The sequence below is a fragment of the Peromyscus eremicus genome, chromosome 7 (assembly GCF_949786415.1).
Source record: "Peromyscus eremicus chromosome 7, PerEre_H2_v1, whole genome shotgun sequence".
NCBI classification, from domain to species: Eukaryota; Metazoa; Chordata; class Mammalia; order Rodentia; family Cricetidae; genus Peromyscus; species Peromyscus eremicus.
The window spans coordinates 61,360,484-61,386,710 of NC_081422.1; the positions used below are offsets into that span (position 1 = coordinate 61,360,484).

Here is a 26,227-nt window from a genome sequence, read left to right on the forward strand (position 1 = left end):
ATCTTGAAACTCACAAGTTAGAATGGTCATTTTAGAGCTTGTTGCATGGAATAAAAGTGTTCTACACAAAAGTGGACAATAAGCCAGCTGAGTGGTTCTTCTGTTGTAAGTTTTGATGAGATAAAAAGCAAAATCCTTACATTTTTCCACTGGAGGTTTCTCACGTGTCCAGGTTGGTCACTGGGAAATCTCCATTCTAACTCAGAGCCAAACAAATGACAACTAACAAGACTCACAGCTTTACTGAGAAAGGGCCAAGGAACCTGTAGCCGACTCTGGGCTGACAGCTGAGGAGTGTGCACATCTTCACCTCTATTACAAGCTGGTAGCTCAGAGCCATGGTCAGTATAAACCTGGAACAGCCTCATTTCAAACAGAGCCAACTGCCGCCATATGGATTCCAGTGATTGGTCCTCACAGTTCCCTGAACCTCCTGTCAGAGTAAAGGTCACACCTGCCCCATCTCACCAGGAGGAGGCAAAATGAAAAGATTAAACTACCCAAAGCTGCCAAGTAGAAGCTAAACCACGCTCTTTTACACCTGCCTCTGGTCTGAGCTACTGCTGTGTGATGTTTGGTAAGTTCACTCTTTCACAATTACTTACGAGATTTTTCAAAGTGAGGCTCCAAGATCTTTGAGGATTTTTCTCTACTTGGGTTAAGAAGCCTCAAGGAACAGCTCTGCACCAAATTGCTTCTGAACACACAGATATGAAACATGCTTGGTGAATTTTAAATTAGCCAATAGACCTCACTTTGAAAAGTCTCATAGCTGATCAATAATAGACAACAGAACGTACAGTCCAGTTTCAAATGAGGCGATAACTATAGTAACAGATACTGAAGGGTGTTCTTTTCCAAATAACAGAGAATGAAGTGCCCACAATCTTTTTACTGTCCACTGAAAACTACATAAAGATTCAGCATCTAAAAACCCAATGTATGATACACAGACAGTGCCCATCTGAACACTAAAAAAGAGTAAAGCCTAATATTAACATTTTAATATTAAAATATTAAAAGCCTAAAGTAAGACTAAAGAGATAAACGTTGTAATCATCAACAGGATCCTTTCGCTAGGTGGGTGGTGCACGCCTCTAATCCCCAGCGAGGCTTCAGTGTCACTGTGGGGCCCACATCTACTACTGTTAACACCTGTTTGGGTACAGGGCTGAAGCTAATGCAACAAGAACTGGGTAGAGACAACCTTCCGTCACACGACTTCTCTTTCCTGGGAACAGAAGTCATTTTCTGCGCAGTCTGCAGATGTTACCCTCACTTCCTTTAGCACATATCATCCAGATGCTCTGAAGAGGTCACTGCTACTGCACTGCTAGTCAGGCAGACCAGAAGAACAGACCGGACACACGCCTCCAGTTATGAGCACTGGTTCAAACAGACTAAAGATGAAGGTGGCTTATATTAGAGAGCAACCGGATCTATTCCTGTTTTCACATGGCCACTGACTGTGTTACTCAAGCACTAAAACAATATTCACAATTGCAAGGTCCATCTTATGTGCAGTTTTCTCTCTGCACAGAAAACCTGTGTGAAGGACAGCATACAACATCAAGCCCTACTCCTCTTCATTATTAATAAGAGCAGCATTTCAATGTGCATGTAGAAGACTCCACCTCTTTCGAGGCTGCCTTAGCAAGGGGCAAAGCAGGCTATTTGACACAGCTGTGCCCCAGCTGCTACAACCCTCAGTGTAAGAACACCCACAGGCAACCAAGGACTGTTGGATAATTTCCTCAAAAAGACAACAGTTTCACTGGGTCATGTCCTTTTCATGTGTGTTGGTTGTTGTTGTTGTTTAATATGTATGTTCCTGTCTGTGCAAGTATATGAATGCAGTTGCAACTGAAGGCCAGATGCCTTCATCTGCTGGTGCTGGAGTTACAAGTGGTAGTTAGCTGTCCGAAGTGGGTGCTGGGAACTGGACTTGAGTCCTCTGCAAGAACAGTATGTGCTCTTAACCACTGAGCCATCTTCCCAGCCCTTCATCTGAGTTTTTATTAAATGAGATTTTATAATTGTCCCATTTCTAATACATGGTGTTAGTACTTAGAGAACTTCCTTAGAACTCAACAAGTATGCATAGCAGTAAAATCCTCAGGTTCTCCATACCTCAGATGAACAAACACTTTACCAGAATAGCTACATACAAGGTTTGTAAGACAGCAGTAATAACCAACTAATGTGTTTCTTACTTAGCTTAACAAAAGAAAATACTATGCTTGGGTAGGAACACATCCCAGCTCTATGGGCATCTTCTTGCTCTCGGTTCAGCACAGTGATGGTCACTGTTTGGTTTCTGTATCTTTATCTTTTCTAGTTCTGGGAAAATCTTATATAAAGCTGCAAAACCCACCAACTCCAGCAGAAGCACTGCTATGACTTAGTGCTGAACTAACTTTTTTTTTTTTTTCAAAAGATTTATTTATTATATATAGAGTGTTCTGCTTGCATGCATGCCTGCATGCCAGAAGAGGGCACCAGATCTCATTATAGATGGCCGTGAGCCATCATGTGGTTGCTGGGAACCGAACTCCGGACCTCTGGAAGAGCAGCCTGCGCTCCCAACCTCCGAGCCATCTCTCCAGCCCTGAAGTAACTTTTAAGGGCATAACTACAGTGTTTCTCTGGTGATAGGTAATCTTCCTAGAAGCTTTATTCCTCTTGTATCTCTACACTGAGACACTCAAACATTTTAAGCATGGTGTTTGTTCCCCAATTAAGGTTTGGTTCAGAGGTACAAAACACACATGTTCTTCCTGTCACCACCATCATGCTGTCGTGCTCATCTCCCATGTCACTGCAAGCCCTCTCCCTGCTGCTCCTGCTTCTGTAAATGTGCAAGGATGTGCTGGGCTCACCACTTTCCTGAGAGGTAATTTCTACTTTACACTCTAAGCTCCCAAAAGACTTCGATTGGGAACAGTTAGTACACTCAGTTCAGTAAGTAGCATTTATCATAAAAAGGAAGTCAGATGACCTAAATAAGCCCAACAAAGCCCCTGGGTATTCCTATAAAGAGAATTCTATTTCACTGCAACCAAAACCTAGACCAACCTGCTGAAGATTAAAAGTTACATGCCAGCTTGAAATCTGGTAGCTTAATGTCTATCTGCAGGTTCAACCTTAGCATTTAGGTGATGGTGCTGTTTAGTGTCACAGGGGCAAATGAAAGCATCACACCACTTTCTGTTTTTAGCTGTTCTCACAAGGTCCAGAGCAGCTCTGCCAAGATACATCATTCATCTCCCTGCCCAGCTTCTCAGAGATGAAAATGGTGAGCTTTACCTCGACCAGTCCAGCTGCAGACAGCACACACAGCAGCTTTTACCTGAGGGGGATCCTGGACTTGGCACAATTCTAGACTCTCCCAAGGAATTCAGCATGTAATCACTCCTAAAGAGCCCAGATTTATACTAAAAAGAATAACTTAATGCCTCAGGAAGAAAAACTTAAAATGGGGAAACCAGCCTTGATGAAAATGCAGGTATATACAGACCTTCCCTGGCTAAGTTCCAGTGTCAGTGCAGGTTACTGCATTTAAAGGCACAGCCTATGGTGCTAGTGAAGGACCTGAAAGCCATTCAGAGGACAGCCCTTCAGCCTTGTGTGACATCAGTACACAAAAAGACAAGGACTACCCAGGTTACTACATCCAGAAATTTACTTGCTCAGCAGGAGTTGACTTGGAGATGGTTAAATACCGAACCTCGTTCTCTTTGGGTGTTCTCAGAACTTCCCAGTGGACCCCAGTGGTTCTCAGCTGCACTGCACACCCAGAATGATCAGATCTGCAGGGGAAGTCCAGAAGCATCAGTCTTTGTTTCCCCAGATGCCTCAAACATGCAGCCAGGCTGCAGGCCACACTGCAGCTCTTCCAGAGGCTACTGTGCAAAAGCTTAGGGACAGTTCCAGGCTAGACCGTTCTGCTGCTTCTGTGTTCCAGGAGAAAGGGTCTTTTGAGAAAAGGGCACAGCTGTGCCTCCTCTAAAGACACAGGCTGCTGTGTGGAGGTGCTGACTGTCAGAGGTTATCTGGAGCGCTGGTTGTAAAGAAGGAAGTCCTTGTCTTGGCAGAGCAGGCAGAGTTTCAGGCTTCGGCAGCTACCTCCAGCAACAAAAAATGCCCAGATGCCCATGACCACCATGATTATGTATGCTGACACCAGATTTACTCCATAATAAGGAGTTAGGAAGGTCTGCAAAGGAAAAAGAAATCAGCTTGGGTAAAAGCACAAGCTTTTAAAACCTGTGGAATAAACAGAGACAGAGGAAAATACACAATGCTTTCAACAGCTGGACTGCGTCTCACAAACATGGGAAGGCCCAGCAGACACTGGTCTGTGAACTTGCACCGTGCTTGACTCAAATGGCAACCCCAGAAGACAGCTTTAGCCAGGACCCAATGGGATACTTAACAGAAAGCAATGGAGCACCTGGGCCTGGTTTATAGCCATTTCTGTGTTAATTAAATTGGCTCTAAGAATTTGCAGCAAAGTCAGGTACATCTAGATTACTTTAATACGAACCATTAGTATTCAAAGGAACATGAGGAAATAAAGTTAGGTTTTTTGGCTGTACAATTGCTATGGATTCCAAAAGTTTAATCATTATAAAACACTGTCAGGAACACAGCTCAGTGGTAGAGTGCCTGAAGGCCTGGGTTCAATCCCCAGCACCAAAGAATGACTGATAGAGTGCCAAACGGTACATTGAGTGAAATTACTGAAGACAAGTCTCCACCATAATGGAACTTATATACTACTAAATAACACAGATAATGAAGAAGTAATTAAATAATTAATTGCAAATTATGATTGATAGTAAGACAGAATATTTAGAGTTGTGATGAATGCTAGGATGAGAACATGGTAATCTTCTTAAGGGGTGATGGAGGCCTGGAGAAAATGGCACTTAACCTGAGACAGATAGCAAGAGGAACCCTGTATAGGCTGGCTGTGGGAGGAGCAAAGGTGAGGACCAAGAGATGGAAACAGATGAAAACTAGAGCCCAAATGAATATAGTTTAGGGATGGAGGATCAGATGAGGTCAGTCAGCTGAGGAGCCTGTGGATAAACAATGTGAATGTTATTCTCTGTGCAATGCAGGGTCATAGAAAAGGTTTAGGTTGAGATAATAATGGTTGATTTTGATTTTTCAAACTGCATAAAAAGGATTAAGGGAGATTATGGTGAATCAAGATGAGTTAGGAGAAGATTGCACTGGGTGAGGAGAGCATAGGATGGTAACAGGGTGGTAGTGGTGGAGATGGAGAGTGGACAGGATGAGCTCACAGGGCTTGCTGACTGACTGAATGTGAGGCAGATGCCAAGGCTGACTCATTATTTCTGCCTTGATGGTAAATGAAGGCTTGAAAAGCACTAACCTTGAAAGAGACCAAAGTAGTGGGGAAGGAACAAGCTTGCAGTGAGTGGTACCAATCTGATCCAAAGATGTCATGGTGAGGAGTAACAGGCCGCCGGGCGGGGGTGGCGCACGCCTTTAATCCCAGCACTGGGGAGGCAGAGGCAGGCGGATCTATGTGAGTTTGAGGCCTGCCTGGTCTACAGAGTGAGATCCAGGAAAGGCGCCAGATCTACACAGAGAAACCCTGTCTCTAAAAACAAAACAAAACAAAACAAAACAAAACAAAACAAAACAAAACAAAACAAAAAAAAGTAAGAGGCCATATTTCAATAGGCAGAGGTCAAATACTTGTATGGATTTCTGAGCATGATACCTATAGGAGAGACAGAGGCTAGAAAAATACAAGCACAGCCTAATAATTAATGCTATTATTCCATTATTGTTGTCACCCAAGGAGCTACTGCAGAGATAGTCAAAGGTAATACAAAAATTGAGCCCTGAGAAACTCCAGCATTTATAATACTAAGAGCCAACAAAGGAGTCCTGAAAAACCAGGACAGTGTGTGGTAGCAGAAGAAAAGTAAAGAAAATGAACTTTTTTTTCCCCTGGAGCTGAGGACCAAACCCAGGGCCTTGCACTTGCTAGGCAAGCGCTCTACCACTGAGCTAAATCCCCAACCCCAAAAATGAACTTTTTAAAGGCTGCTAATCTAGAGAGATGGCTTGTTTGTTGCTCTTGTAGAGGCCTGGAGTTGGTTCCCAGCACCCATGAAGGGTGGCCTGAACTGACTATAACTCTGGCTCCTGGAGATCTGATGCCCTCCCACCTCAGCTCCAGGGGATCCAGTGACACTTTCTGGCCTCTATGCATACCCATACACATATGCATATATGCATACACTGATGTTACGGGACTTTTGATCATACTGTGACACTCTGAGACTGTTAAATAAAGTTTACCTTGAATCAGGGGGCAGAGCTAGTGACTAGCTGACTGGAATTGGCCATAGAGAAGCCAGCAATACGGGAAAGAAAAGGCAGGGACTTGAGTTTGGCACTTCCTTTTGGTTTGGGAACTGGTGAAGAGACATCTCTTACTGCGTCTCCAGCCAAAAAGCAAGGTCAACTGGTTGCTTCTTGGCTTCTCTGATCTAGCAGGTTTTTTTCTTTCTTTCTTTTTTTGGGTGGGGGTTGGGGTGTGTGAAAACCTGCTAACTCAGAGAGGTTGAGTAGCAACTAGCTGACCTTCTCTCTTTGCCGGTGTCTCTGAAAGAGAGCCTCCTTTTGCTCAACCAAAACAAACAAACAAAAAACCCCATGCCACACAAAGGCCCTCCCTACTACTTCCTGTGCATCTATGTCTATCATCTTACAGACACCCTGTGACTCTCTAGGATTACTTTCTGTCAACTAGTTGCTAACTCGGCCTCCTGACCCAAGGTTGATTTTATTTAATTAACACAAATGCAAACTGAGGGTTCACAGTGTGATCGAATACCCCATAACACACTGACTCACCATATATACATACATTAAAATAAAATAATCTTAAAGCCTGCCGGCACGAACAAAGAACAATGTCCATTGGATTTGGAAAAGTGAAGGTTTGGAAGGACGGTTTGAGCAGAAGCCAGACTGGGCTAGAAGTCTGAGGGGTAAAGTAGAAGAGAGGGCCAGTGAGATGGCTCAGTGCGTAAAGGCTCTTGTCGTCCTCTGACTTCCACACCATGTGCATGAGCACACACACACACACACACACACACACACACATACATACATACATACATACAAATAAATAATTTCTTTTTAAAAGTGGAGACAGAGTTTGTGGAGATTATTCTTTGAGATGTGCGCTGTAATGAAAGAGGAAAAAGTTGCAGGAAGAGGGGAAGTCATATCAACAAGTTTTGTGTAAGATGTGTCTGAGTGTAAAGAGGGAAAAAGACTGGTCCTGGATGACGGTGGCCCACCAAAGGAGGGCAGTACTCAGGGCAGGGAGGATGGATTAGGGTCACGGCCTAAGCAGGCTGGCCTTAACCTGGGAGCCAGATTTTGCCTCTGTTGGACCAGGGCTAAGGTTAGACCCTAAGTTTCTGTCCAGCCTCAGCCTTATCCTAACAAAGGAGAAGATTTGACTGTGGCAATTGTTTACCAGACGGTTTTAAAGTAAGTGTTTTGAGATTCCCCAAGTAACCCTTCTCGTCTCCGCTCAGCCTGCACATGGCCCTGGTTAAGGCACTGAACTTGACTTATTAAGCTCTGTTTGGGGGATGGGTTCATTTTGCAGGTAGCACCTCACACAGGAAGAATGTTTTATTCTAGAGGCATCTGTGGGTATGGCAGGTGTTGAGAAGTTTATGGGTTCTTTTCTGGAATAATTCTATAGACAACCCCATTAAATTTTAATTTATATTACAGAATGATGAAGTCTTTTGCATTTTCTTCAGTTTATTTCCTTTAGATCCAATTTTCTCTTTTAAGCAATCACAAAAAACAATGTAACCTTGTTATAGAAAATGAGAACACATAAAAGAGAAAAGTTGAGAACAAATGAGAAACTTGAAATTTAGTTACATTACTTATTCATCAGAACATAAAAAAGAAATAATAAAACCCAATTAAATAGACAATATAAAATGGAAAACTGGTATTAGGGATGTAACTCATGGGAGACTTGCCTGTGTGCACACAGGAGCCCCAGAGTTACACACACAAGACCTTCAAAAATAACACAAAAATAATGTGAAAGCTGGATGTGGCAGCTCATGTCTATAATACTAGCTCTAAGGCAGTTGAGACAGGAGGATTGCCACAGATGAGGCTAGCTAAAGCAACAGAATGAATTCTAAGCCAGTTTGGGCTATAGAATGAGATTATCTAAAAAACAACAAATAAAGACAAACATGCTGTAGAAGCTATTTGCAATATCTGACTAAAGATTCTTTTTTAGAAAATATAAAAAAAATTCTAAAAATTTTAAAGACAGTTGGAGGTAGGTAAAATATTTGAACAAGAGCTTCAAAAAGAATTATCCAACTAACAGACATATGAAGATGTGTTTATTATTGAGGGAATGAAAGTTTGAAGTTTACTGTGCTTCTACTATATTCCCAGCAAGATTGAAAGCAAGTTATAACAGTGTTGGCAAGGACACAGAGGAGCTGAAGCTCATAAATAAATGGTTAGTGTTTAAGTCAACATAACCGTGCTGAGGAACTGAGTGATCCCACCAGCTGACTTGTGTATTCCTCGAGCCAACCAGAGCTTCTGGGAATGTATCCAGATGAAATGTGCACACGTGTTTGCTGAAGGACGTACATTTAAACACTTATTGTCATATTCTTCACAATAGTCAAAAACCAGAGCACTAAAGAGATAGCTCAGCGGGTGAAGTGCTTTGTGTGCAGCAATCAGATGTTGTGCTGCACGCCTTTAATCCAAGCATCTGGGAGGCAGAAGTACATGGATCCTTGTGAGTTTGAGGCCAATCAAGGCTACACAGTGAAAACGTGTCTTAAAAAAAAAAAAAAAAAAAAAAAAAAAGACAGGTAGATCCCATATCTCTCCTCAGTGTGCCTGGCTCCCAGGACACACTGCTCTCTGGGGTGTCCTCATTCCCTACTTTTCAGCTACTCCTTGTGCTTCTTTGCTGGCTCACTTTTAGCCTAATCTCAAGGATGGAGCATCATGGGACTCCATGCTTGAGCATCTTCTCTGTTTACCCATAATTCTTTGAATTATCTTTTCTCAGGCAAACTCCTCCCCCAAACTACCCTTTTTCATCCAACTTCCACCTGACCTCTACTCTTGGATGTTAAACAGGGTACCTCCAAAGTAATGGACCCCAAATAGAACCACCCTCTCAGGCCCTCAGTCTCAGTGCGTGACAACACTACCCTTTCAGTGGTCCAGGCCAAACCACTAACCAAATCCTTGGCTCTTCATCTTCCTCTCATCAGCCTCATCCACTCTGTAGGGAACACTGATGGCTCTCCTTCTGACACGTGTTTTCCTGAATCTGGCCATTTCTATTTCTTCACTGCTCTTTCATCCAAGTCCTCCTTGCCTTTCCCTTAAGGAAGGGACCTCTCCCAGCCAGCCAGTTTATTCTTAGTGAAGTAGTCAAAGCAATTCTTTCCAGATGTATATCAGATTATCCTCCACCTTTTACTCCATTTTGTATTTTAAGGTAGGATCTCAGCTATGTAGACAAATATGTGCTTGGCTTAACATAGATGCCATCATGTTAAAGGCAACTTTAGTATCCACAAGTACTGCAAGGTTTAACCATATAAAAGGCAAACAGACTGCATTCTAGCTGAGGGTAAGAAGTGAATAAAATATTATAGGAATTCTAAATAGAAAGAGAGGAGAGAAGCAGGAGGCAGATCCCATTAGTAGAGATCTTTTTTTTCTTTTTAACTTTCTTTTTATTTATTCTTTGTGTTTTTCACATCATGCATCTCGATCCCATTCATTTCCCTGTCCATATCTGCCCTCTGCCCTTGCAAAGCCCTCCCCCCAAAATAGAATAAAATTTAAGAGAAAAGAATGAAAAGTAAAAGAAAAAGAGGAAAAATCTTGTCATGGATACTGTAGTGTGATACAGTGAGTCACACAGTAAAACCTTTGCCCATATATCTTTACTTGGAAGTGTTCATTGCAACGAGCCATTGGTCTGGTTCGAGGCCTCTGGTTTCTGCTACACTATTGATGCTGGGCCCTCCCTGGGACTCCTCTTGGATAACCTGTTGTTCCCCTGTGTTGGAGATTCTGCAGCTGTGGGTCTGCAGGACCAGCCCTTTCATGTGCTCCCACCAACACCCAACCCCACTACCAGGGTGAGCTCTCCAGCATGCCCTGGTTAGTTCACCCCTTGCAGCAATGAGCAAGGGGAGGGGCCGTTCTCCTGCTTTCACGCCCTCAGGATCGGCTCTCCCATACCTGGACCATGAGGGCAGCTCTACTGTGTTGTTCAAGAGAGGTTCAGGGACCACTCTCCGGAGTGCTGCAGCTGGTGAGGGGCAGGGACAGCCGTCCTGCTCTTATGACCTCAGGGCCAGCTCTCCCATACACCACCATATGGCAGATGAGGGGGTTTGGACAGCTACTCCACACTCACACCCTCAGGGCCAGCTCACCCCTGCCTCTGCCAGTAGGGTTAGCTCTCCTGTGCTGCCCAGGCAAGGAGCAGGGCCTGCTTTTCTGAGTGCTGCAGCTGGTAAAGGGGAAGGTCGGCTCCTCCGTCTGTCACAGGCAGTGAGGGGTGAGGGGTAAGAGTGCCCACATCACTCCATGACAGACAGCAGTAGAACACTTCTTCCATGCTCACAGCTTCGGGACTGGCTCACCCACACCTCCACCAACAGGGCCTGCTCTCCTGTGCTGCCCAGGCGAGGAGCAGGGCCTGCCTCCCTGAGTGCTGCAGCTGGTAAAGGGGAGGGTCAGCTCTCTTGCCAGCTGGAGGCGGTAGGGTCTAGGGGAGAGGGCATCTTTCCCTTGCCCCCACCATCATGCAGACTCACACAAGGGAGGCGGTACCAGTGATGGCCCTGTCACACCCTCAGGGCTGGCTCACCTGCACCCCTGACTACAGGGTCAACTCAGGAGAGACCTTTTTAAAAAATCAACTATTATTATTATCATTTGTATACATATATATAGCACACATGCCAATGTGCAGGGTAGAGATCAGAGGACAATTTTTGGAAGTTAGTTCTGTCCTTCCACAGTGGGCTCTGTGGCTCAAACTCAGGAAATCAAACTTGCCTAGTTTACCTGCTGATCCATCTCCCTGGCCCAGGAGAAACCTTTTCAACATTGTACATAAAATATGCAAAGGGTCTAGACAGGGCCGCGGCAGGGTCATTTTGATAACTGTCATGTATATAAATGACCAATTAGCACTCAGATCCAAGTCCTTACACACTGCTGTAAAAACAAGTCTGACAACTGTTTGAAACTTGACTTTGCAGACTGGCTCTGTTACAATGTCACTAAGGGAGGGAAACCAGCACATCTGCTACTGGTCAGAACGTGTAAAGTGTCCCCACCTTATGGAGCCTGTTTTAGCAACTTGTATCAAGAACTCAAAATATTCACACCAATTGACTTCATAGTTCCCTGCCTCAAAGCCTAAACATATGGGGAAAGTCCCATGCACATAAAGTCAAGTGTTCCAAGTCACAAAAGCTTCACAACAGAAAAAAAAAAGGGAGGTGATTAACAAATTAATCAAGTTAAAATAATTTTCACCTAAAGATTTAAACTTAACTAAAATCTGTATCTTAAGGAATTTGTAATGGAGGAAAATTGCTTCAGATATGCTTCATACATAAGCGTGATGCAAACTATTTTAGGCTTGACCATACATCACTAAAGGACTGACATGAGGAAAATCTCTAATGAGACAGACCCCCCACCAAAAAAAAAAAAATTAACTAGACTGTCACTGTGCTGAAACATACATGACCCACTGTCCACTCCAGGGCTTTTCTGACTTGCCCCACTTTACCGAGAGTGTCCTTCATTTGGGTGGAATCCACCACACAGACGTCTGCACCTGAGCTCTGCAAGCACTGGGAACACAGGGACAACACTCACCTGGGTGGACACCAGCAGGTGAGTCAGGAGAACTGTAAGGAGGGTGTGCCACTTTTTCTTCTCACAGCCATCAAAAAACACAATGCCCCAGAACACATGCAGCATTATGATGACCAGTGTCATGAAAGCTGAAATACAAGTCAGCAATTAGTGGCCAGTCCTGCAGACAGCAGACACCAAACCCAGCTGAACCCCAACCCTGTGCACTGGCCCTGAGGGTCCCCTGGCTACAGAGATAGAATCTGACCACCAGTGCACAGAACTGGCTTGCTAAGAACTCCACATGAACTTTCAAAGAAGTTAGGAGGGGGCAGTCTTTGTAGAAGCTATTCCTCTAGAATACAAACCTGTTAGACAAAAGCCAACTTGGATTTGGCTTTCAAGGAGTTTCCCTGAGGTATGCAATGAGATTAGTATGAAATTTACACAAGTATTTGTTTAAAACATATTTATTTTTATATGTATAGATGGTCTGCTTGCATATAAATCTGTGTAGCACATGTGTGCCTAAAGTTGGAACACGCCTGAAAAAGACCTCAGATCTCCTGGGACTGGAGTTGTAGACAGCTATGAGCTGCCTGCAGGTGCTGGGAATTGAACCCAGGTCTTCTAAAAGAACAGCCAGTGCTTTTAATCACTGAGCCCTATCTCTACTCCAACATAGCTATTTTCAAATAGCCTTCAGCCCCACTTAGAATTTTCTCAATTGAACAGAGCATCTTCTGTCTAAACAAGTCTCTGCACTGAAGGGAACTTTTTCTTTAGAACTCTTTTAAAAGAATGTAATAAAAAAAATTAGTGTAACTAAAAATCACTATAATTATCTAAGACTCCTCTCTCTCTCTCTCTCTTTCTCTCTCTCTCTCTCTCTCTCTCTCTCTCTCTCTCTCTCTCTCTCTCTCTCTCTGACTCTTTTAGAAACAGGGTTTCTCTGTGTAGTTTTGGTGCCTGTCCTGGAGCTCGCTCTGTAGACCAGGCTGGCCTCGAACTCACAGAGATCCGCCTGGCTCTGCCTCCTGAGTGCTGGGATTAAAGGTGTGATTTCTTCTTTAAAGCAGGCAAGTCCCATATATTCACACTTTAACATGAAAAAAGGCATATAGATTTCCCTTTCCTGCCACATAATAAACAGGCCATGAGCTTTAACCCACCAGACAGAAAAACCCCAGGCTAGAGTTCTACACCACTTGAAGGAAAAATAACCTGGCATTGCCAAGCAAAGGAGAATAGTTACATCTATTTCAGTCCAGCAAGGCATTTGAGCTACACTATAGACTATAGACTATATACACTATGGACTATATATACTATATACTATAGACTATATATACAATGGACTATATACACTATAGACTGTAGACTATATATACACTATGGACTATATACACTATATACTATATACTATGGACTATATACACTATACACTATAAACTATATAGACTATGGACTATATACACTATAGACTATAGACTATATAGACTATGGACTATATACACTATAGACTATATACTATAGACTATGCATACTATGCACTATATACACTATAGACTATAGATTACACATACTATGGACAGTATATACTATATACTATGGACTATATACACTATACACTATATACTATGTATACTATGGACTATATACACTATAGACTATGGACTATATATACTATGGACTATATATACTATAGACTATAGACTACATATACTATGGACTGTATATACTATATACTCTATCTGTACTCCAAACCAGTGAGTTCTCAAATCAACAGGTCCCTAGCCCAGGGACTTGTTATCAGTGCAACTTACTGGTACCCACCCACCCATGAATCAGAAGCAATGGGGCAGGAGCCCAGCAAAGCCAGTTTAAACAGCCTTCCTAGAGATTCAATGCATGGTCAAGTTTCAGAATCCTGCCAAGGAGGCATTCTTATATATGTTATAAGGAGATACAAGAATATTTACACCAGCACTGCTGTAATAATAAAAAATTCCCACCATTACCACAACAGATAAGTAAATTACACTCTACTCACACAGTGGACTGCTGTATATGACCCACAACATGTTTGATCTCAAGAACACAATGCTGAGTGAGAACACACTGTGAAATGTATGTAAGTAAGACATCAACAAAATAATATTAAAAGGACAAATCTGTTGTGGCTAGAGGAGAGTAAGCTGTCCCATCTCTGTGACAGTGTCTTCATGTCAGGCTCTGGAAGACCACACTAAAAGGATTCAATCCAGGTCCAGTCATCATTCTGAAGAGGACAGTTCTTAAGGACAGATGCTTATCAATGGTCTAACACTGAGACCACTTAAGATGCCCAGCGGCTAAGCAAAGGCTTTTAAATTTTCTCTGAGTCAAAAAAGACCAAGGCAAAAACTGACACAATGGAAACTTTTTTTAATTCATAAAGTGTTCATATTCTAAGGAAGGGTTTTCTAAGACCTAGATGTCAATCAAATGTCAAGAGGAATCACTACCACAGGCATTTGCCATCTGCCCTGGCAGCCTCTGCTTGTCCTTCTCTCTAGACTTTGCCATGGGTACTGAGATCAGCTAAGTGTGCTCCCAAGGTTAGCTCCTTGAGTCCAGCTAATTGGGACATTTTCCAGCCTGTTCTTATCCAAAACAGTGTTATTCTACAAGCTTCAGGCAAGTATCCTCTGGACCTCGTTCATCCTGATCATGCTTCCAAATTCCAGATCTGAATGTCTTGATCCTTCCAGCTAAGAGGTCTGATGGACTGACTTTGCCTCCAAAGTCAAATCAGACATCTCAGACCAGCATTCAAGTTCCTCCTCAATCTAGACCCAAATGACTTTAACAGCAGATCCTTGTGACTCTTTAACTGTGTCCTTGTGTCAGAAACACAGACCTCAAGCCAGGCATGGTGGTACTGCCATTGAGAGGTAGAGACAGAGGCAGGAGGCCTGGGCTACATGAGACACTATCTCAAAAAGTCAGAACTGTTCTCTTCTCCTCCCTTCCTTTCCCCCTCCTCTCCTCCGTGTGTGTGTGTGTGTGTGTGTGTGTGTGTGTGTGTGTGTGTGTGAGTGTGTGTGTGTGTGTGTGTGTGTGTGTGTGTGTGTGAACAGATTGTCCCTTTAACCTAAATGCTCACCCCTCCCCATTCTAACACACCCAAATCTTGCTTAAGATACAGCACAGAAGAGAGGGGGGAGGGATCCTATGAGCAAAGGGGCCAAGATCATGATGGGGAAACCCACAGCGACAGCTGACCCGAGCTAGTGGGAGCTCATGGACTCTGGACTGACAGCTGCGGAACCTGCATGGGACCGAACTAGGCCCTCTGAATGTGGGTGACAGTTTCAAGGTTTCATTTGTTTGTACAGCGGGGGAGGCTAGACTTTGCCTCAACTTGGTAGGCCAGACTTGGTTGACTACCCAAGGGAGGCCTTACCTCCTCTGAGGAATGGATGCGGGGTAGGACGGAAGGGAGGTGGAGGGTGGGATGGGGGAAAGGGAGGGAGGGGGAACTGGGGATGGTATATAATATGAAAAAAAATTTTAAATAAAAAAAAGATACAGCACAGGGTCAACAAGATGGCTCAGTAGGTAAAGGTACTTGCTGCCAAACCTATGATGTAAGTTTAATACCCAGATACACATTGTCGAAGGAAAATAAAGGTTTTTATAAGTTGTCCTCTAACATCTACACATGTGCGGGTGTATGTGTACATGTACACACACAAACACCAAAATGTAATAATTTTTTAAGATCTAGCACAATGTTACTTCTTCAGTAAATATTCCCCTAATACATACTCTTCTCTGTGATTTTTCTTACATTTGTTGTTGAGACTCCTGTTCCATAGACAGGTGGCATTGAACTTGTGGTATTCCTACTACCTCAGTCTCCCAAGTACTGGAATTATAGGTATGAACCACTACATCTGGCTTCCAATTCTGGTTACACTCAATACATATTTTCTGAGCATGGTGACAGTCAAGTATGAATATTCTGGTTGGGTATCTTTAAAGTCAGATAATTGTGAATTAGAATGCCACTTGTGTGGATTTAGACAAGCCATTTAACTCTCTCAGCTTACACTTCCTTTACTTCTAAAATGTATATTTCACAGACCCATTGCAAGGAAGAACAGCACTTGGCAAATCAGAGCTTTTCAGCAAAACAGTGACCACTACACTCTACAGCAGTGGTTCTCAACCTTCCTAATGCTGCAACCTTTTAATATAGTTCCTCGTGTTGTGGTGACCCCAACCATAAAATTACTTTGTTGGCACTTCATAACTGTAATTTTGCTACTGTTACAAATCATAATGTAAATATCTGATATGTGAACCCTGTGCAAGGGTTGTTTGATCAACAAAGGGGTCATGATCCACAGGTGGAGAACCACTGTTCTACAGCCTCATAAATAATACAGCAAGTCCTTAGGTATACTGCCAGGTAGGAAAGTAAAGTGGAAGACATCTGATAATCACATTTATTCAAGATTCCTGGGTACTTGGCTATGGATTAAAACCCATTCCTCTCCACTCTTACAGATTATTCTTCCTCTGATTTTGTTTTATTATCACACTTTCTTCCTTTACTCTTTCAGTATCCAGCAAGTATTTTCTCAGTGACCAATACAGGCCAGGAACTGTTCTAAGCACTGAGGCTACTGCATATTTGGAACAGTCTCATAGACGATACCCCACCTTCAGTTTTCTGTTTTATTAATGTAATATCCAAGAAATCACTCAAATGTTACTGAAAGACTGTACATTCCTACATTCTGGCTGGCTTTGCTATCACCATATAGCAGACACTTAGAAGCTGTTTTCATTAAAAAGCACTGGCTTCTTACTCAGGTAACTGAAAGCAGATTGATAGCCTGGCATCTCTGACTTCACTTTATGAAGTGTTTCCTTTTTTGTTTTGTTGGGTATCTGCTCATCTCTGTAGCAGGCATGATAATCATTCAAGGAGAGTTTGTCTTAAGAACTGGAGACTCCTAACCTATCTCATTCCCCTTCAAGGTTGAATGCACAAAGATAAGAGTAACTGAGGCTTCTTACTTCCAGCTTTTTAATGTCCTGGTCCAGACCCCAAAGGCACCTGAGTGTCTCCAGTCATCATCCTAAACAAGCATTCATCTTGGATTAGAGGAATGGAAGGGCTGGCTGGAGAGAACACTTCCCAGATGAGGGCAGTTCTAATGTGGTTCTGGACCAGGGCCATCATCGCACAACAACTTGCTTGTCTCCTCAAGCCATAAACTGTTTTCAGACCACCTTGCAGGACCAGAACTGAGACACTGACCAATCAGGACCACACACTGAAGGCTTAACTGTTCACACCCTTTGCCCTCACACCTCAATTCTTCTTTTCAGACCTAAAGCTCTTGTCAATGTGATCGAGATAGAGTCCGGGGTCACTAAACCCCCATGACTGATCTTCTCGTCCACTGCACCATATTGATCTCTTCCTCAAACTTTTCATATTGCTCATCTCTTGACTTGGTGTACAGTAGACAGCTGGCCAATCCTAGTCCTGGGACTCTGAGAGATGGGATTTTGTTTCAAAATTCCAATACTGGCCATAAGCTAAATTTTACTATGGCAAATATTGTGGAACATTTATTCCATCTACAACCGGTAAGAAACCGAGGCCTGACTATCTAAACTATCTACCACATACAAATAGTTACACTATATGCATGCCACTTTGTTACTTATTAGCAAATGGACTGAATTCCAACTAGAAATGAAGACATAATAACAGTATCTGTAAAGTCTCCCCCCCCCCCCCGTTTTCATTGTTAAACTCTCTCAGTTCATATTCCTGTACATAAAATCCTAAAAGTCCTTCAGAGACTCTAACTCTAAAATTTACTTTATTCTATTCTTCTTAAGAACAGAAAAACATGGGGCTAGAGAGATGGCTCCATGGTTAAGAGCTCTTACTATATTTTACAATGCTGGGTTTAGTTTTACTTAATTCTGTTTTTGTTTGTTTTGTTTTGTTTTTTGAGACAAGATTTCATTTTATAACAGCCTTTACTATCCTGGAACTAGCCCTGTAGACCAGGTTGGCATCAAACAGAGAATTGCCTGCCTTGAGTGCTGGGATTGAAGGTGTGTACCGATGCTATCACCGCTATCACCACAACCAGGCTAATTTTACTTAATTCTTACTGACTCTAATCTAGACATTCTCTTTCTTCTCTTCTTTTGTCTTTTTAGATTTAGATAGGGTCTCACTATATGGCCCTGTCTCACTTGGAACTTGTTATCTAGACCTGGCTGGCCTCGAACTCACAGAGATACACCTGGCTCTGCCTCTTGAGTGCTAGGATTACAAGCATACACCACCATTGCCTGGCTTTTGATCATTACTTCTGTCTTTCCTGAAAGACCTAGAAATTGAGGCCTAAGAGGAGAGGTCTCTTCCTCAAATTTGGAACAGCCTCTATTCAGTTCCTTCCTTTGTTGGCATAGTTATTACTTATCTTTAAGTAAATCTCTATAATTCCATAAGCAGTGACTAGCTTCTATTTTTCAGTCAACATTTATCAAGTTTTGTCTAGTAACAATGGACCCCATGAGAATCTATGGATGGGATATGGTCATAAACAAGACAGCCATAGTCCTTGCTAAATCATGTGATTTAGCACACAACTGGAGAGACAGGCACTAGACAATAGTCACATCATCAGTTAATCGTGGCTGGGGTACATAGGCAAAGAGACGGGCACTAAACAATAGTCACATCATCAGTTAATCGCGGCTGGGGTACATAGGCAAAGAATTGCACTGTCCATATACTCTTACACTTCTCTTCCTCTTTGTAATATTTATATTATGCTTTGTGCAGTTAGGTGTTTGTTTTTATGTCATTGTGGGCAGAGAGCATGGAGAAATCTTTAATAATTATTTACAGACTGCATACATAAATAATCAAAAGGACTTGTCCCCAAATACTAAATTGATGATATGACTTGAACTTGGAACCTAAATCTCATACTTCCTTCTCAGCCAAGTACTTCCAAGAAATGGCAATGAGTCTAACTGAATGTGGACCTGCTCCACAAGTACTGATAAAAAAGAACTAACTTACATGTGTACTTCATAAAACTATTTTTATGTAACATAAAAATTCATGTACATACAGATATCATACAATATGTGTATTATTAACATAACGGAAATAGAGATGCTCATAAGGACCTCATATTCCTTACTTATTCTAATTACCATTTTAGGAACAAATCTACTCTTCCAAGGGACTCATTTTAAGCTGACCTTGAAAATAGCCTGGTTTACTGAAGGGAGTTAGCACCATCTAGAGGACAAAAGCCGGCAATACATGAGGATGGCAAGAAAACAATTCCTATAACAATGTAAACTAAGAAAATTCACAATACAGAAGGTGTCTTCTTAATTTCTACTGGACTCTGACAGACATTAAACACTAGAACTACATTTGCTTTTTGTAACCCAAGCACTATTGCCATTTAAAATTTATTCCAAGGCCGGGCTGTGGTGGCACACGCCTTTAATCCCAGCACTCGGGAGGCAGAGGCAGGCGGATCTCTGTGAGTTCGAGGCCAGCCTGGTCTCCAAAGCGAGTTCCAGGAAAGGCGCAAAGCTACACAGAGAAACCCTGTCTCGAAAAACCAAAAAAAAAAATTTATTCCAGGAATATTCCAGTTTGACAATCTGCTACTTTGGGGGCGACATTAACAAGCATGATCCATTAACACACATTCCCTTAACTCGCAGTCAGAGTTAAAGGGTCTGAATTGGATGCTATTAGCCTCACAAAGTCAAACACTTTTCAAACAGGGAAGACTAGCTTGCTGGCTGCACAGGGACGGATTCACTTGAGAAGCTGACACATTAATGTCCACAGGCAAGGCTCAGATTTGAACTAACAAGGAAACTGAGAATGGTGGGAAACTGTCTCTGGGGTCAGGGAGTGCCAGGATGTCTCTAAACTACTGCAGCTTTTTAAAAATTGGCCATTTCGCTTTATAATCTTTTTATTCTATTAAAAGCTACTGAAACAATATTTAGTTTTTGGTCATACTCCCCTACAAGATGGTAAGCTCCCTAATGAGCTTTGGCCTGGATGTGAACATGGATTTAATTGAAAAAATGGGTATGTGAGTTCACTTATTCCAATTAATAACTGCTATTGGTCTAGACAACTACAAACACAACTATTTTTCCTCTAGTTTTAAACAAAGTGGAATTTAATAAAATAATATTCTAATTATAAAATAAACTTGTGGTCATTGTGTCATAACTTGTTGCTGGTGAATGAAAAGCAATGTGAAAAGAGTTGGTCCTTTTTTTACTGCATCTTTGCATAAAAAGATTAATTCATCTACTTTTTCCCTCTGCATTTAAAGATCAAGTCATGCTGCCTATCTATAAAAGGCACTGAGTTATAAATTAATCAGAGATTAGAATGTAGACTAGGGGTCTTGTGTTGAATCACTAGCACTGGGCAAGAAAAAAAAGCAGGTGCTTACAGGTTTATATCAAAGATAAATCTAAAATGACAAAACAGAGAGGATATATCTCATAAAAATTAGCTGCTAATGTTTCAACTATACTGTAACATTTTAGTATAGCCAAATAAATATATATAAATCTTTTTTGTGTGGTTATTTGTTTGTTTGATTTTTTGAGACAGGATTTCCTCTGTGTAGCTTTGGAACCTATTATGGATCTCACTCTGTAGACCAGGCTGGCCTTGAACTCACAGAGATCCTTCTGCCTCTGCCTCCCGAGTGCTGGGATTAAAGGTGTGTACCGCCACTGCCCAGGAAATATATAAATCTTGTGCAAGATCCATTCCTGTAATATTCTAAAGCACTCCAATCAAACCCCTGCTCCCACTCCCAGGTCCTTCACTTGTAGTGCCCAAGAATATCTTCCCTTTGAAAGTCTTAACATAAACCACCTCCACTTGAACTCTGAGGCCAATGAATTGCAATAAGGACGATGCTTTAGAGCACAGCTAGGACACATACCTGAATTAAGGAAGAACTGAGGAGAATCACCATGAATGCCCACTGTGCCTGGCCCCAACGAGTCAGACAGGGTGTTCACAAAGGAGAACACTCCACTCATGATTCCAAAGCCCAAGCCAGAAACTAGAGAGGAAGAAAACACCGTTAAGCCCTTTTCCTGTTATGAGTTCAGTTCAATTCTAATTTGCAAGGACTGGGGAATACTATTTCACTGCAGGGAAAGGGTACACCTGCTGTTGCTGAAGCACCAGACAGCCAGCTCTGGAAGGCTAAGTGAGAAAGGAGAGGAGAAAGGGAAGGACAGGATGTAGTACATCAGTGAACAAGGAGAGGCACAGAAGAACTAGAGAGGAAGAAGAGGGTAATGTGATGAAGGCCCTGGCTTTGGTTTATTGTCGCCAGACTGTGAGGGAGTAACTGTGATTGCAAGGTAGGATCTCTGGGCCAGACTGAGCTAATTCTACATGGAGACCTAGATCGTGTGTGTGTGTGTGTGTGTGTGTGTGTGTGTGTGTGTGTGTGTGTGTGTGTGCGCCATGTGCAGGCTGTGTGCCCCTAGAACTAGAGTTCCAGGTGGTTGTGAGCCATCATCTGGGTGCTGGGAACTGAATTCAGGTCCTCTACAAGAGCAATAGGTGCTCTTAACTGCTGAGCCACCTCTTCAGCACTTCTACTATTTTTCTTCATGACACCACAGGGTAGAACTTACCATAGGCCAACAGTCGCATTGAGGGTGTTGTCTCCTCAGGGTTTATGTTTTTCAAACCCTCACTGGCTGTTCTAAAAGAAAAACACATGTTTTTATTTTTAAAGAAATAGCCACATATCAGGCACATCATGAACCCTTCAAAACTAGTTTCTTAGTGAGGCTTCTGATAAGGTTACACTCCAGGTTGCAGTTCAGAATCCATTTAAATGAAACCCAGCACTCTTTTTTGTTATTTGTTTTGTTTTTGTTTGAGACAGGCTCTCTCTACATAGCCTGGATGTTCACTATATAGATCAGACTGGCCTCAAACTTACAGAGGTCCGTCTGCTTCTGCCTCCCAAAGGCTGGGATTAAACGTGTGTGCTACCAGCTCCAGCACATTTTCTTTTCTTTTTAAGATTTACTTATTTTTATATGCATTAGTGTTTTTGCCTGCACGTATGTCTGTGTGAGGGTGTAGGATCCTTTTGTACTGGAGTTACAGACAGCTATGAGCTGCCTTGTGGGTATTGGGAATTGAACCTCGGTCCACTGGAAGAGCAACCAGTGCTCTTAACTGCTGAGCCAACTCTCCAGCCCAACTTTAGCACATGTTCAATAACTGAAGCCAAGAAGTGAGATTTCCACCAACTCCATCTAGCTGATGTTTCTATAAGAGGAAAAAATTAAAATATCAGTAACAAGCCAATTGGGATTGAGTTCAATAAGAATATAAGCAGTGCTCTAGTTTCTGAGCTCAATGAATATTTATTTCTTTATCCTGAGGGATCTATCACTCTGGATTTTCTTTTCGCCAAAGTCTTAGGTCTTTATCTTCAACTTATGGTCATTCGGTCGTATTTTCCACCCTGGCTATACTTACTACCCCTTCTCTCTTTCACACTGAAGAACCAAAATTATTCTCACCCTTCTAGCAGCAACTTTTTTCTTTGGTTCAGGAACTGACCCCATGCCTCACACCTGCCAAGCACATATCCCACCACTGGGGTTTTTCTTTTTCTGTTTGTTCATTTGGTTGTTTTGAGATGGTCTATGTAAGTAGGCTGACTTCAAAACCACTATGTAGCAAAGATTACAGGTGTGTACCCTCGTGCCTGGTTTATGAGGTGCAGGGGACTGGGAATCGAACCCAGGGCTCCATCTTCAGCCCCCTTAACATACCATTTTAGAAAATTTTAAAAACAGAGAGACACTTCTAAAAAAAAAAAAACCAAACAGGGCTGAGGGTCTAGGTCAGTGATAGAGCTCTCTCCTAGCTTGTGCCAAGACCCTGGGTGGGGGTGGGGGGACATAGACAGGGACAAAAAACAAAACAAAACTGTAGCATTGGTTATCTTAGCTTTTCACTTTTCTGTAGATATAAGATTTTTCTGAAATCACAAAATGTGTATTTTATCAATATTATTTAAAAAAACTGAATTAGGTTGCAAAACTTGCAATCCAAGTATTTAAAAAACACAGACAGACACAATTCCCGTATATTTTAGGCATCATCAGCACTTTTAGACAATACAAGAGTTACTGAAAATGCTTTTTAGGCAATGACAGTTATGTTTTAGGCAAATAACTTGAAATTGTAAAAAGTTTGTGTGGAAAAGGCGCGCGAGAGAGCTCAGTGGTTGAGAGCACTGGCTGCTCTTCCAGGGAACTCAGGCTCTATTCCTAGCACCCCTATGGTGACACGTAACTGCTTATAACTTCAGGTCCAGGGGATCTGTTGTCTTCTTCTGGACTTCTTGGACACCAGGCATGCACACAGTGCACAGACATACATGCAGGCAAACCACTCATACACATAAGATAAAAATGAGTGTGTTAAAAAATGAAAAATAAAATTTGTGCAGAAATGGACATTGCAGCCATATGCCAACATCTCACTGTACAAGGTTTTGTTCTGTTTGAACGTTACAATCATCTCATTCATTCATTAACAATGTAGTAACTGCTTCTGATTTCCTGACTCATGAAATAAACTTATTTGACTGCAATGATTTATAGAAGTGGATACAAGTGCTCCACATTTTAATCAGGGCAGCAAATTTAGGCAGCAAAATTTTGGTTGAGTTGGTCCCTTAAACTAAAAGGCTCAAACATATTTGTAGTAGTATAGATATTTAAGCAAAATCTAAATAAACCAAAATCTATAGTATTGAATAAAGCATACCATGAGAGATCAATTTAAATGTATTCACTTATATCTTAGCTCCAAAAAAGAGCTCATGCCTCAGGCTTTGTTCTTAAATGTATTTTTCCTTTTGTAGATTTGAAACTACATAATATGTTTTTAAAATGAGCCTCTGTTTCCCACTAATAGTAAAAAAAATTGGAAGACATAATCTCCATCAGAATAATTTATTTCAGGTGGTAAGAGGGAAGCATGAAGTCCCAATGGGAAGGCTCTCTGTTGTTTCAGTAATTATTTCTCTGGGTTATTTTTCTTCAATAATGTGGGTTTTTTTGTTTATTCATTTCTTGCCAGTTTCCTCCCATTATAAGCTCCACCAGCCAGAGCTCTCTCTTTATCACTTTTGTGATAAACCTCCAGTTTCTACAAAGTGCCTGGCATTTGGCAATTCTTAAGAAACATTTTTGAGAGGAAGGAGATGAAAGAGGAAAGAAAAAGGAAGGGTATGAGGGCAGGCCGACAAGCCAGGCCAGAAGTTTAAATACTCCATATTTTCAGGCTAGAAATGGACCAATCACCAAATCACAACTCAAGTCTAACTGGGAAAATAAACATTTAACTTACTTTAACAGCCTATAATACGCAAACCTGAACAGTTCTTGGAAACAGACAGAGAGCAACACTCCGAAGATGAGCAGGTACTTCTGTATTGGTCCATCTCTGTTGTCAGTAATGACTCTCACTAGGTACCAAAAAACAGATGAAAGCAGAAGAGACACCAACCAGAAGAAAGCTCTGGAATGTAGAAGAAAAAAAAGCCACAAGTTAACAGAAGCACAAGATATTAATAATGACTTTAAATCTGCTGGAAAAGGAACAAAGATCTTGATTTTTTTTTTAATTGGGAAAAAAAGTCCTTGAAGTGGCATTCTGGATCATCAGTTTCTGATCAATGGGCCATTTCTCTCCTAGTGAGAAAAATAGTCCAAGAGGAATGTCAGATGTGCTCAACAAGAACGTGCTCAGTGACCCTGTCAGGTGCACACTAAGACACTGTCTGCCAAGGAGTGGCCAAGAGGAACTTGGTTGCTGACTATTTTTCCTAAGCGATGTTTTGACTTTTTGGTGTGCCATAGAAATATATAACCAATGACCATTGCAATTTTCATATTCTCAAAATTCGCCAGAAACTGTGGATTTAATGGCTAACTATCTGTAAAGATAAGTGTCTTTTTCTGACAGAAAACAAATACCTCAACCTGCATTCATAGTGTGCACCGTGTAAATTTCAGAAGTTGCAAACCCGTGCTCTGGTGTAGTTGTTTTCCAGGCCCGGTTCTGACAACCCTCCTGTGGATTTTAATGATGACAGCAAGCTTTATAAGTCATCGGATCAACAGACTCTATTGTTTTTAAATTACAATAGCGAAGGAGCACTGTTCAGTGGAGTCAAAAAGAAGCTCGGAAAGGCGGGAGTCCCTGGCCTGATGCCAAGTTCCAGAAACTCTCAGCAGGTGCAAAGAGACCAAGACCACGTTCACCAGCAGAGTTCGGTATTTACCAAGCTCTCAGGATCACATGCCTGGTCAGGTGTTGCTGCGTTTTCTCGCGCTTCCACCCTCCGCGGCACCCCAGTCATTACCCAGGGGTCTACAAGAAAAATCTGAGCCCAAGCCCCTCACAGGCATTCTGAGTCCGAGGATGGGGGCTGGGGAGGGGTGGACCACTGATCCCCAGGTGACTTTCATGACAGAGGGTGGGAACGACCCTTGGACGCCACTGAGCACTGGGTGAAATGAGACTCCTGTGGAAAGGCGAAGGCTCCACACACGAATGGAGCCAAGTGTTCCCACACTTAGTCCACAGAAGCCTAGATGCGCACGGCGCGCCTGCTCAGCCTGCCCTTCTCCTCAGACCCTGGCAGGAGAGGAGGCGCCTCCCCTCCGTTCAGCCCTGGCAGTCGCACAGGCTGGAGACAGTGGGGGGTGGCGATCCCTGAGGTCATGGGAACCCCGGCGCGGGAGGGGACCCGCTGCGTCAAGGACCTGGGGCAGTCTCACCCGGCGATGAGGAAGATGACGCGCAAAGGGTCGGTGGCGATGGTGAAGACGTAGAGAGCGAGCGCGGGCCCGAAGGCGATGAAGGCGCAACCGAAGAACACGGCCGCCGTCATGGCGACCGCGGAAGCGAGTCCCGGGAGCCCGAGGGGACCCGAGGTGCCCAGCGGGCAGTGGGTGCTGGATAAGGGGCGGGGCCAGGCTGCAAGGCTCCGAGTGCTCAGTCAGAGCAGAGCTCAGGAGGCGGGGCCTCGAGGTGCTCCAAAGCCCGTGGCAGGGGAGGGAGGGGCGGAGCTGGGGAGGCGGGGCCTCGTGGTGATAGAAAGTCCGT

The 26,227-nt window shown here is 42.8% G+C and overlaps 1 protein-coding gene across 2 annotated transcripts; it reads right to left on the reverse strand.

Annotated features, from left to right (window-relative positions):
- Positions 1–3,664: 3,664 nt before the first annotated feature.
- Positions 3,665–26,227, reverse strand: LOC131915149 (gamma-secretase subunit APH-1B). Of its 2 annotated transcripts, none has more exons than XM_059268165.1 (6): positions 25,900–26,227; positions 24,488–24,634; positions 21,715–21,785; positions 21,006–21,128; positions 11,989–12,116; positions 3,665–4,216 (listed from the first exon to the last, which is right to left on the reverse strand). In XM_059268165.1, exons 1-6 carry the CDS (start codon positions 26,010–26,012, stop codon positions 4,049–4,051), a joined length of 750 nt encoding a protein of 249 aa, XP_059124148.1. In that variant the 5' UTR covers positions 26,013–26,227; the 3' UTR covers positions 3,665–4,048. The 2 variants fall into 2 exon arrangements, with proteins under 2 accessions (XP_059124148.1, XP_059124146.1); XM_059268163.1 differs by having other exon boundaries at positions 24,464–24,634; positions 25,900–26,225.

Excerpts from the sequence above, each read along its gene's own strand:
- LOC131915149 (XM_059268163.1), bottom strand. The coding sequence starts at position 26,012 with ATGACGGCGGCCGTGTTCTTCGGTTGCGCCTTCATCGCCTTCGGGCCC. Across the intron at positions 24,635-25,899 it reads GTCATCTTCCTCATCGCCGG|AGCTTTCTTCTGGTTGGTGT; the intron begins GTGAGACTGCCC and ends TCTACATTCCAG. Across the intron at positions 21,786-24,463 it reads GCGTATTATAGGCTGTTAAA|AACAGCCAGTGAGGGTTTGA; the intron begins GTAAGTTAAATG and ends TTTTTCTTTTAG.